This window comes from Aplidium turbinatum, chromosome 16 (assembly GCF_918807975.1).
Source record: "Aplidium turbinatum chromosome 16, kaAplTurb1.1, whole genome shotgun sequence".
Taxonomy (NCBI): domain Eukaryota; kingdom Metazoa; phylum Chordata; class Ascidiacea; order Aplousobranchia; family Polyclinidae; genus Aplidium; species Aplidium turbinatum.
In genome coordinates, this window is record NC_137487.1 from 12,552,679 (window position 1) to 12,566,078 (window position 13,400).

The 13,400-nt window shown below is 37.0% G+C and overlaps 1 protein-coding gene across 1 annotated transcript; it reads left to right on the top strand.

Moving 5' to 3' along the window:
- The first annotated feature begins 1,818 nt into the window (after window positions 1-1,818).
- LOC145785707 (short-chain dehydrogenase/reductase family 9C member 7-like) lies at window positions 1,819-10,812 on the top strand. The gene is made up of 5 exons (XM_082597402.1): window positions 1,819-2,141; window positions 2,792-3,010; window positions 3,298-3,480; window positions 4,378-4,512; window positions 9,659-10,812. The coding sequence occupies exons 1-5, from the start codon at window positions 2,105-2,107 to the stop codon at window positions 10,183-10,185; spliced, it is 1,101 nt and encodes a 366-aa protein (XP_082453528.1). The 5' UTR covers window positions 1,819-2,104; the 3' UTR covers window positions 10,186-10,812.
- Window positions 10,813-13,400: the final 2,588 nt, after the last annotated feature.

Consider the following 13,400-nt stretch of genomic DNA (forward strand, 5'->3'; position numbering starts at 1 on the left):
TATTTAATTTTCAGTAGCTTTCAAAGTACGCTACTGTAAGAGTACTCAATCCGAAAGCACAGCCTGCGTCATTGTTAAGCTCACAAAATTGAAAAACTTTTATAGAGCAACCGCAAAATGGAGAAATGCTTGCTGAATGATAGGAAACACTTAGGCCTAATTCGGAATGTTTTTTAAGGTCCATTCAGAAAACGCTGAATCCATCGTATTCCACAGACTCCTCCAAGGATGAGCTTTTTTGCTCGCAAGTTAATTTTTTAACAAAATTTTAATTTTTGTAAACAAAAAGGAATTCGTAATCGATTTTCCACTCCTTTCAACTTATTAAAATCATCTCTGTCATCATCAAAAAATCATCAACTTTTAAATTGAAAATCCCGTATTTCTGGAAATCTTTAATTTCGTGATTAGTTTTTATTGTGTAACAATAACCTATCTAGAAGAGGCTGTTCAAATATCATATGACCATGACATGACATCTTTGGAAAATAATGTCAAAACTGTCAAATGACATTAAATCTACTGTACAGTAGGTTGGGCATAAACGCCATAATAAGGTAAACAAAGCAAAGCATCAAAATACAGTTAAAGTAGCCTACCGTATTATATTTAATTAATAAATTTCATGTATTTACAAATAAATTAAATAATTAAATGTTTTCGGCTTATCCATGGACTTCTAAATAGTAGCATCTGGATTGGAAACTCAGTGGGCAACATGAGGCCAAACAGTTGGTACAACAGTTGGCCAACAGTGGGCCAACAGGGTTAGTTACTTGGCTGTTGGCCCACTGTTGGCCAACTGTTGTACCAACTGTTTGGCCTCATGTTGCCCACTGAGTTTCCAGTCCAGATGCTACTATTTAGAAGTCCATGGCTTATCCTAAGCCCTTATTACGAATATTCAATTCAATTCAATTTTTTTTTTGTCGGAAAACAACAGCAATGAAACTTTATAACTACCCATGAATTTCATCTTCTGTAATGTAGCTACAACTAACAAAGTTATTCACTTAGTTGTTCATTCAGCCGACAGCGCTCTGTTGTACGCTATTGTTTGTTTTCTTCAAAAACAAGTCAATTTTATTTGAATTAAAGTAAATTTCGGTCTTATTTAACTGCATTGTTTTTTTTAGATATTTGACGATGTTTGTTTTAACTTTACTTTAATGTCGGCAGCAGTGGCCGAGTGGTTAGCGCGTTCGGCTTGCAGTCGAGAGCCTGCATGTTCAACTCCAGTCTCCAGCCACCCGCACTTGCTGTTGTTTCTCTGGGCAAGAAACTTTACGATAATTGCCTCTACCCAGTGATCGATTTCGAGTAATGGGTAGTACCAAATTTAAGTCTTAAGTAGAGTAGACAACCGGAAACAGTCATTGCCGTAGGCTGCAGCGTGGGTCAGGTGTACTTCGGAAGGCGCACACCGATGCATAGCGCTCAAGTCCGCTTTCCCGCAATGCAGGTTAAATATCTGAAAAAAAACAAACAAAACAAAAAACAAAACTGTATAATTTGTTATGATAAAAAAACGTTTTTTAAAGTGGCGTTGATGTCAGTATGAATATTTTGTGTCAAATACAGTAGTTTGTGCTTTTCTGACTGCCAGGTGAAGTTGTTCTCGTAATGTTTCTATTGGAAGGAACTCAATCCACAACAACCTTCTACCGCCATAGCCCCAACATCGGTTGTAGCAGGGTTGTAATCGTCATAGCAAATTTTCAAAACTTGTCTGCTTTGTGCCATCAGTCTATTCAGTGTAGTCAGCAGTACATACTTCCGGTTATTGCATAGCTTGCTGGTATTAGGCTAAGTAGAAGCCCGTTTACTTGCAGGTGCACTGACGTATAAGGACTTTTGAAGAATTGGGTAATTCGTTCTTTCTGAGAACAATAATTCAACAATCTGCTCACAAGGAGTGATATTTTCAAGCCAACAATAAGCTATCTTTATGAATCTTGACAATAGAGTTTACAAAGTTGTAGATTGTTAAAGTTAATTTCAATTTAGATTTCGCTTGACGAAAGATTATAAAATAAACATATAGACTGAAGTTATTTTGGAAGTTACAGTAGCCTACATATACGATCAGACAAAAACTATCATAATGGAGAAAACACATCAAAAGTCGGTGCTGATTACAGGTAATGTGGTGTAATTGGTGCTTTTAAAATGTATAGATAGGCCTAACAGCTTAGTACCGTATGGAGAGTTCTTTGATTTGCAAACATACGTGGACTAATTCATGTAGCCAATTTGTTTAATCAATGTAGCTGAAGAAGTAACTTGCTTGATTATGATGAAATTTGTCAAACCTAAAACTCACAAATCAATAAATTATAGAGCTGTTTGAAAAATCGTTTTTATTTGTTGAAACGACACTACATTTTACTTTACGAAAACTAATTTAAATAAAACACAGTTCTTTAATTACAGTAACAACGAAATCCATACGAAAGAATTGACTAACTTTGATGCTGTTAAACACACTTAGCTTCATAACTACTGTATCTTATTTTTGAAGAACATAAGCAAGGAACTCTACTTCATTGGGTAATACCAATCATGTATTTTTGTGACCATTGCGATGACACTGCGATCACAGAGAAGCAGACAGTTGGCGATTGAGTCGATGTTGAGTAGACAGTTGCATATTATAGGCCTATCTGTGTTGAAAGCTTTGACAAACTTACACAATTTAAAACATGAAAGAACGCAAATGTAGGACAAATAGGTTTACTACTGTATGTTTATGTAACAAAAACCTTCATTGGTGTCTGTACGATTACTGCAGGTTGTGATGTTCCAAATTCATACGGATATGAGCTTGCCCTCTGCCTGGACAAACAAGGCTACACTGTATTTGCTGGTTGTGCTGACTGTAACTGCATTGGTGCAAGATCAATGGCTTCCAGAGGTTCTCCTAGTCTTGCCATTCTTCAAATGGATGTAACTAAGCAAGAGGAAATTGACGATTGCAAGGAGATGATAGAAGATTTAGTTGGCGACGAAGGTTTATAAATTAAAGCAATTAGTCTGTATATTATGCGCTATTTTTTCTTAAATATGACCATGCATGCCTTTAGTTTAGGGAGCGCATTAATATTATCTGACGTTTACAATAATTATTTTACTCCGTATGTTTAACACTTCTGTTGGGCTATATGTGTGTGCAGTTGTGCATCCTGTATGACAGGTTATATATTTTGCGGTTGCCCCTCATTTTGAATAAAACTTAATGGCGAAGTTTTGAGTTTGTGTTAGCCCAACGTGAAACACGCTTAATCCTATTATATACAGGAATATGGGCTGTTGTCAACTGTGCTGAAGCATACGCTGTAGCAGAAGTGGATTGGTGCGCCGTTGAAGATTTCGATCAAATAATGCAAGTCAATTTTTTGGGTGCAGTGAAAGTCACCAAAGCTTTATTGCCACTGCTACGTCGTGCCAAAGGAAGAATCGTTAACCTCAGCAGTGTATCCGGTACGTCATGGAGTGCTGCTAGTGTTTGTACATTAATCAGTTCCGTGAACGTTTGTTGATCATCATCGGCCTGAATTTAGTGTTCCCATAGGCTACTTTCAAAGCGAAAACATTATACACGTTTGGAACACAGCTAATCCATTTAAATAGCCTAAATCTCAATTTTGCAAATGCCCCATTGAAAAGTCAGTTAGGTCATTGTCAATCAATAGCCCATTCGTGTATCAAGATTGTATTCATTAAGATCTTATCAGTCCTTTTTACATTTACTTTAATACAGTTGTTGTTGATGTAAACACCATGTTGGCTTTTCATAGTCTGTTATCAATTCTAATGTAAGGATTTTTTCGTTTGTTCAGTTTTGAAACAAAACGTAGGCCTATTGTTATTTTAGCGAGAAATTGTTATTGTAGCCTAAGTCTTTTTTGTGGTGGAATAAATTAGCCTGCATTTCATTGAGTTTTTAGAACACACACAACATTAAAGCAGAAACATAACAAAACAGAGAAATTTAAGCATTCCTTATAAGCTTAAGGTGCACGTCTTTCAATATACATATTCACCAATATTTAGTGCCAAGAGTTCTCAACCAGGGTTAAATTTACTCCTAGGAGTTGAATATATCGAAGAAGATAGACGACATAATCAATGTCCAAAATTTTATCTGACCAAATCTGATGTGGTTAAATAACAGCATGCTGCAGGCTGTGAGTAAAATAGTCCTACAATCGTAGAATGAATAGAAGATGGTTTTTATTGAATAGATAAGTTTACAGAAATGCCACTGCAACGTATATTAAGTAAGCCTATGTTCTTCACTCGAATCAGCTTATAAATGCCGTATAACATTAAACGAATGTTACAAAATAGCAACCAGAAAATAATTTTTTCTTGTAGGTTATGTATCTCGAGCTGGCCAAGCCGCATTTGCTGCAAGTAAATTTGCTTTGGAAGCTTTTAGTGATTCATTGCGACAGGAGATGATGAAATGGGGAGTGTTTGTTACTATCGTACAACCAGCTTTCCTTCCAAGTAAGTTTTAATGTGATCAAAGGGACTCATATTTTCTTAATCACAGCCGAATCACAATCTTTTTCTACCAAACCTCGATTTTAGTTTTGATGCTTTAAATTGTAGGCGGCGTTTCCTCCACCTACTTGCGGGCGCACACTGCACCAGCAGTGTAGCCAATGGGTGATTGTGAGTTCAATGGTTTTATTTCTAAACTATTATCGTGACTGATCAAGGCTGTATTAACTGCCACATACCATGCGACCATGGGTCCACGACTGTTTAGGGGCCCACTCACTTAAATTTGTTTAATGTTTTTTGGCTAATTGAAAGGAAAAATAAGATGTAGGTATGCAGTAGCTTTGATCACGTAAGGCGTACTTATCGCTATCGAAGCCTCCGGTCGGGGTTTAACGCTGTTTAAGAGCCCACCAATATTTAGTTGGTCCAATGTTTTTGTTCTATTTGAAAGTAAAAATGGGACACTACCGCTACAAAAGCTCAACAATTTATAGCATAGGCTGCATCAAGGAGGTTGTGTATTGTCGATCGTCATGTGGAATAACTGCTTAATCAACAAAATAATTAAGTGTTTTGTTTTGTTTGTTTATCTTTATCCTGCATTGCGGGAAAGCGGACTTGAGCGCTATGCATCGGTGTACGCCTTCCGACATACACCTGACCCACGCTGCAGCCGACAGCAATGTCTGATTTTCCGGTTGTCTACTCTACTTATGACTTAAATTTGGTACTACCCATTACTCGAAATCGATCACTGGGTAGAGGCAATTATCGTAAAGTTTCTTGCCCAGAGAAACAACAGCAAGTGCGGGTGGCTGGAGTCGAACATGCAGGCTCTCGACTGCGAGCCCAACGCGCTAACCACTCGGCCACTGCTGCCGACACGTCTATGCTATTTAGCTAAAGTTTATGAAAGAAGATATAGTCTAGTACTATAGCCAACCCTTTCGCTTTTTTGAAAAATATCTTTTATCGGTTAATAGAATAGCACTTTTTCGTCCAACAGTAAATGCTCGTGAAACGGCGAAGATGTTCGATATTGGCAGCTAGTAGCTTTGATAAGGTTTGTCCAGGGCAGGGGCGTAGTCAGGGAGACAATGGAGGCAGTTGCTACCCACGAAATATTTTAAATAAAAATTTTACACTCCGTTACAACACAATTTGGCATTTGACAAGGTTTTATTACTGATTTAGATTTAAAGTATTCTCAGAGTGCCCAACATTTTCTGGGAAAGGCCTCCTAGACCCCCCCAAAGACTCGTGGCCGCGCTCACTTACATCTGCACAAATACTTACTTGGCTCTTCACCAAAAAAATTTGTGCTTGCTACTTCCCTGAACCAGTCCCAGGGTATACAGGTTACTTTTTCATCAGAGTTGATTTTATTAATTTAAAAACTTTTTAGGAGGAAGGGGGTCTTGCAACCTAGCTGTGCCCCAAAATCTAGATTAGTATCCTGTATAGCAGGGGTGCCCAAACTTTTGTATCTACCGGCCACATTTCGCCATTTGAGAGTTTTGGCGGCCATATTAAATTTTTTACTGATTTTGTCCTTGAAACTTGGCCTAAACTTTAAGGTGGTATATTGATTGTAGGTAGTGTAACCAATCACGAAACGTTTTTAGTTATAGGCCTACAGGCAACCCCGCTTAATTGACCCATGATTAATCGGACCGCCTTTCACTGGTCCGGAATCTAAATCGATTTTTCTGTAGGCCTACAATTTTCCTTGCTTAATCGGACTACCATCCTACCAAAATAGGGTTATGGTTAAAGTCTTATGCTTTTTAGTTTTTGTACATGTGTTTAGCGAGATTACATATCAAGAGTTGATGTTGGAGGTAGTGCTGAAGCCAGGAAGATCGCTCCTTTTCAACATTCTGCTATGTTCTCGCAGAGCTGTTAGTGGCAAGGTTGCCAGATGCTTTTTATATTTTCAGTCTAATTGTAATTAAAAAGTAGCCCGAACTATTTACAAGCTGAAACAAGTCCAAAAGTAACTTCGAATTTGAAAGTTTGCGCAAACGAAAGTCAATAATGAAATTTCCATCTAGAAGGGTGTTTAGTTTTGGAGATTTGGTTTGAAATAAAACCAAACGAAATCAATTACCTCACAACCCGCCACTGCCCAAATTTTCCAGACTGGCAACATTTTTAAATTTAGTTTGTGTTTAGTTTACTTTATCTTGTGCGGATCAAGCAACACAGATAAACACGAGGCAGAAGTTTAAACTGCCCTAGACGGAGGAATGATAGCAAAACGAAGACGTTATAACATGCAAAAATAGTAAAATTTGTTCTCTCCATTTAGTCGGACCATCCACTTCATCGGTCCACCTGCTCGATCGGACCAGTTTGGCTTTGTCTCGATGTGGTCCGATCCGATTAAGCCAGGGGTTCTTAACCTTTTTTGTCTCGTTTACCCCTTGTCAAATGAAAAAAGTAGAATTTACCCCCACCGTTTTGGTGGCCCCTTGTGATGTCATCGTGTCCAGTCAATCATGCGAAGAAATGCAAAACATCCTTTTTTGTCTGGATTTACCTTGGCAAATATCAAAAACAAGCTGTTTATTTGCCGAAGACACAATTGTTCTTGACGAGGTTCTGTGAAAAAAAATGTCTACTCAAATGTCCTAAATAACTATGATAAAAGCACACAAGAATGTTTAAGTTTTTTTTTTTGCTGCTAAAATGAAACGCTGTTGAAATGAAACTGGTACTTGGTACTTGAGTGGAGATTTTTTGGTGGTCTTTTAGCAGTCTCCTCGTCATATGACACACAACAGATTATTGCATATTTTGTATTTTTTTCATGTTTGTGTTTGTGACAAATAAATAAACTGATCAAATGATTGAGATAAAAGAAAAAGACGAAAACTTAGGTTACATTAAGCATAAATTTGAATCAAAATCGAGTGCAACACTACCAGTTTTTAATAACTGAAAAAATGAAGTTTGCTTTAATTCATGCTTCAGTAAATTTACCCCCTCGGTAGGTGAAATTTACTTCCAGGGGTACATTTACCCCCGGTTAAGAACCCCTGGATTAAGCTGACCGTATGTGCATCTCCAACAGCCCAATAAGTTGTTTTATGATCATGATCATTACGTAATAGAACGATTACAAACCAAACTTGAATCACGTAGGCTGGTCTGCGTTATTTTGGCTTGTTAGTCTTGCAGACTAAAAATACCTTTTCACTGTATTAGGCTATAATTTTTGAGATTTATGCTGCTTTAACTACAAAAGATTAATGCTGCTTAGGCCTATCTGTCTATGGTTTAACTACAAAAATTCAAAAAAGTCCGAAAAATCTATCCACAACAACCAAGTTAAAGTTTTTTTCATCGTTTGATATAACTTTTATCATTATCTATAATAGGCTATAGGCAGAGATGGGCGTGATCTTGATCTTGAAGATCACGAGTGATCTTGAAGATCAAGATCGTGATCTTGATCTTGATCTTGAAGATCACTTTTTTTTGGTGATCTTGATCTAAGATCACTTTTTTTTGTGTGATCTTGATCTTGAAGAATAATAAGATCAAGATCACTTTAAAATTGAAGTTTACTTAGTAGATAGAGGCATTTTTTTAGAACTCGTACTGTAAAAAGTAGTTAGTAGCAACATGGCCACCTGGAGATGCGGCCTGATTTGTCACATTTGGCAGATTTTGATTACAGCTACTGCTAGTGCTTAACTGACATTTTTTGAGATGTTTTTACTTTTTGCGGTTTCCTAATGACATAAAACTTTTTTGTTGCCTTGGGGAAGCAGTAGCAAATGAGAAAAAGTAAGTTGAAAAACGCAAAATCAGACTGTTATTGAAAATTAACAGTCTGACTAAAATCTTTGAAATCAAATTTTCTTTGTTTTTCAACAAGTGAGAATGTTAAAACCTATTATGTCGTCTGGAGAAAAGAATAAAGAAAGCGTAAAAATCTAATTTTTAGAAAAATTTATTTAAACGTTCGCCCAAAGTTAGAAAAACCTGGAAATTTCTGCAAAATGTGACAAATCAGGCCATATCTTTAGGTGGCCATTGTAGCAACTACTAAAAGCCACTGTTAATATGATATATGTCCAACAAACGACGATTTAAAGTCTCCATCTAATCTGGTCAGTGTTGCCATTTCAAAATTGAAAAAGATTCTGTGTTGGTCATAATAAAGAAGTCAACTTCCGTGTACTTTATGTTGACGTATAAGAATATTAAAGAAATATTTGCTTTCTTTGACCCAATTTTAGATGTTTCAAAAGTCTAGAATGGCGGTCTTAAAAAATCTGGACTCTAGCCGACTTTGGTCTTGTAAAGTGGTTTATTGCAGCAAATCAACAAGACTTGTTTAGGGTCTGAGTATGGAACGGTTTGTCTGAGCGCAAACCTCTGAACTTTTTTGATAGCAGACAACAGTATCAAGGTTGCCAGATGGGTAAATGGTGCAATAAACATTGACATATTACAGTGAAAGTTAAAACTACATAGTAACACGAATAAAAACTCTCACATGAACCAGACAAAAATTTGGTAAAAAATGATGCAGTTCAAAGTTTATTTTTATTTATTTATTATAAATAAAAAGTATAAAACTAATGGCAAATTTTGCGACTTTTTCAGAATTACTGTAATTAACCTCGGCCTTGGGTGTGACGTTGCGATTCTACGCAAACTACGTCAACAGTTGATAGGCCTAATAGCAACAGTCACTAACTTATCACAATTCTTAGGCCAGCGATCGAGTAATTAAAAGTAAAAGTTAGCAATACCAACTATATACCTTTACCCAGGTTGCTCATAGTAACTATTTTTTTGCAACATCATTGATCAAAAACTTCATTTTTTTTTCAAGTACAAAAAAAGTGATCTTGAAAGTGATCTTGATCTTCAAGATCACGATCTTGATCTTGATCTTCAAGATCACATAGTTTGGTGATCTTGATCTTGATCTTCAAGATCACCTATTCCTGGTGATATTGATCTTGATCTTCAAGATCACCAATACTGGTGATCTTGCCCATCTCTGGCTATAGGTTATGAGCCCAAGACAGGGGCCCCAAATATTGTTCTCGCTTGCCGCACTTTGGGCAAGCTCACCATAAATTGTTTAAAACAGTGTTTGACTTTATATCAAATGTATTTTTAGTGAGTGAAACTGTACTTTCGGACCCTGCTACCTCCGAACGTTTAAAAAACGTTCCACGAGCAACAAAAGACGTCTACGGTGATGACTATTTCATTAACTTCATTCGTTCTTCATCAACTTCTCCTCCCGAAGAAACACTCAATGAGTCCACGTCAACGTCCTCCAAGACGGAAGACAATGCAAACATTGTTAAACGTCAACGTAAAATTGCAGACAGTGCGATCAAAACCAAAAGTGATGCAGGCAAAATTTCTTCAAAGCAAAGCGAAACTCTTGTGGATTCAGCCTCTTCCACACTAAAATCACAAAGTGCACCAAACTGGAGCTTAAAAAATCGTGTTTTGCATGCGTTAGTGGAGGCTACAACAACATCATCACCCAGTACCCGCTATTTTGTTGGCACATTTCAAGACAGAATGCTGAAGTCTTTATCTCCTTTAATACCTGCTGTATTTTTGGACGCATATTTTACATCTGGAGACATAGCAAAAGTTGTGCCAAAGCATATAAAAGAAAAATGGGAATAATAGGGCTATGACAGGGCCTATGATTAGCATAACCTATATTTACTGTGAATTTTTATTTGTTTCTCTCGTGTTACGCTAAGTATTATATCAATTATCTTCATCCAAAGTGAATATTTTTGACAGGCTTGTTACGTTTCCAATATTAATTCGTTTGTTTTGAACATCAACCAAAAAAGTGAGTGCAAGCCAACTTATTTTTGTTTACAATTTTGGCTAAGGAAAGATCATGTTGCAACACTGTTAACCAATCTTACTACGGTAAGTTTTTGGCTCAGAAATATTTTTGCTTGGATGCTATTAACATACTTATTAGGCATACAGTAGTAGGCTACCGGTAGTCCAACAATGTTTAGTAGGTTGGTGTCACTCGATGAAGTGTAGTTTAATTAAAATGTATTTTATGTACAGGCTACGTCTCTATCTCTGCTTTTTGTTGATTAAAGTTGAACATTTATACAAGAGTAGACCATTGCCAATGGACAATTATTAGTCTATCCTATTCAAGCTAAGCTGCCGTTGCTGTGACAAATCAAGAATAATCTTTCAACTAACGAAGCACCATCTCGACGACTTTACAAAAGCCAAGTCTTATCGGGAATAAAAATGTCAATAAACACGCACATTGATGCAGGCCCGTAGCCAGGGGGGGTTCTCGGGGTTCCCGGGAACCCTCCCTTGAGCCGAAAAGGTCCACATTTTGGAGAAGGTGTAGTGTACATTAGGGTGCCACAGGCGCCCTCATGTGGCCGAAATCACCTGAACTTTTTTTCTGGTGTGACATTTCACATATTAAGGCACTTTGCAAAGTTTGATTGAGATTGGACAAAAATTGGATGTGCAGATTGAAAACGAAAGTCTAAACTGAAATACAGTAAAATTAGGGGATTTCCCTAGTTTGAACATCAGTTTTTTTGCTATTTCTCATCTTTTTCTCCACATTGAAACAAGGTAAATTCAAGAATTAGGTTAGGAGACCAGTGCCAGTATGTCAAGATCTCAATTGAGGTCAAGCATGACAGCTCCGCGCCTGTTACATTGATTCACCATCTTGCAACATTGAATCAACATAGCTGGCTTGACCTCACCCAGGGTCTTGGAATAAAGGCTTCCGATATTACTATCAGGTATTGGAGGCTCAAAACTGCTTGGTGTTCCTTATTTGCCTGCACAAACATCCGATCCAAACGGAAAGCAAATAGCCAATGCAAGCATGGAATTGTTAAACAATTGGAACTGTACTGCATGTCTTGCTGCAATGGTGTTTGACACCACAAGTAGCAATACGGGCCACAAAACTGCGGCCTGTATCCAGTGCTGTATTCGTAAAAAAAGCACAAGGTATACTGTCAGATTTTCCAAAATGATAAATAATACACAACTTACAAAATAGTCTTTATTCTACCATAACATGAATTATCAACATCAAAATTATACGAGTACGGAATTAAGTTCATGGTACACCCAGGTACCATTGGTCCTCAAATGGTTAAGTAGTTAGTTAGTAGTTGTCAAGAATCAGTAAGGATAGCATAAGCATTCTCTTTGGAAAACCAGAGGGTATACCATAATTGCTCGAAAAAGCAGAAAGTATACTGCGTATACCGCCGTATACCCTCAAATACAGCACTGCCTGTATCCAAATACAAGATCATCTTGGAAAAGGCCTACTTTGGGCAGCATGCAGGCATCATATTGGGGAGATAATACTGACGCATGTTTGGGAAGAACTCAAAATAGAAAGCAGCAGTAGACCCAACATTTCCATATTTCAACGCTTTAAAAGCAATTTTCAAACTCTTTCTGATAGCGCATCAGGTTGTTTTCATACATCAAAATCGCACGAGGAAATTGATCTGCTTGCCAGCAAGCGCGAAGAATTGTCTGAGCTGATAAATCAGATGAAGCTTCATCCAGAATCATCCAAATTTTTAAGAAGCGACTAATTAGAACTTTTGAATTTGTATCAATTGTGCTTAAACATTGAGCCACCTACCAGTAAGGATATGTCTCTCCAAAGACCTGGTGCATTACACAGAGCCAGGTGGATGAGCAAACTTATATATTCACTGAAAATTGTGCTCTTACAAGACGAAATTCATAAATTGCCCCAAAAAAATGCCATCATGAAAGCATCTCAACTCGAAAAGTTAAAGAGGTTTCTACAATTTACAGTTTATTTCTATGTATCATGGTGGTTTACATATGTTGAGGCGAAAAAGAAAGTTGATGCTTTCAGAGTCGTTAATGATGCCGCTGAGCGAGGCGTCAAGTTGGCCCATGACTTCTTGTCAACTTCAAACCTTGAAGAACGCTACCAAAACATTCTCCAAGTAGTCGAAAATGCGAGGAAGGTATTACCTAATCAACGTACTCGACAACTACAGTCTGAGGGCACATGGTTTTTAACCATGTAATTGTCAAAGTACTGACTGTATAACTCCATAAAGTGTTGTCAGCTTACACAACGTTGCAATCAGCATTATTTGCAGCCTGTCATAGCATACCAGTAGCCTATTATGCTGCATTTTACTTTGTAATTAGATACTAGATAGTTGTGTGTTATTAATTGCCATTTTACCTTACCATTTCACTATTATTGCAAGCGTTAAAATAAATGTAGGCCTCCATAAATTTTACGCTATTGTGGTTTTGTTGTTAAGTAGTGGATGTCTGGACTCTAAGCATTGTGCTTTGTGTTTATCTTTCTGTGTTACGTTTTTACTGACTATGTTTAGTGTGTAAAGATCCAAATTCTTGTTTTTGAGTCCAAGTTCCGTACAAACATAGCTGAGTTTTGATCTTCAAAGACCAAAAAGTTTTCAATAAACAAAAACGATTAGTTAATGAATGTAGCCTACTTTTGTTTCTTCAAATGCTGTAGTAATTTCATCTCAATAGGCATTTTCTTTACATGGATCCTTTTTTATAATGCATAAAACCTCATATTTTTAAGCATTTTTCATAAATTGTTAAACATATACAATTGACACATGGTCTGTACGATTGTAAATTAGTAAGTAAGTTCACCAGAAAGTGTTCGAAGTTCAAATACTCCGTAACTGAGAAGAAATGTCTGAGTTTTGATGATCTAGAGAGGGTTTTACTATTGAAATTGTGAAAATTTACCTTTAACAACTTGGTCACAGCGGTAAACCATAATCTCTTCGTGGGAAAATTTTAACATAAAGTTCCCGAATCCGTTCGTCTGTATATAA

What these genes read in the sequence shown, in the direction of transcription:
- LOC145785707 (XM_082597402.1), top strand. Translation starts at nt 2,105, where the DNA reads ATGGAGAAAACACATCAAAAGTCGGTGCTGATTACAG. An exon ending in AGATTTAGTTGGCGACGAAG is followed by an intron (nt 3,011 to 3,297) that starts GTTTATAAATTA and finishes TATTATATACAG; the next exon opens with GAATATGGGCTGTTGTCAAC. An exon ending in ACAACCAGCTTTCCTTCCAA is followed by an intron (nt 4,513 to 9,658) that starts GTAAGTTTTAAT and finishes ATGTATTTTTAG; the next exon opens with TGAGTGAAACTGTACTTTCG.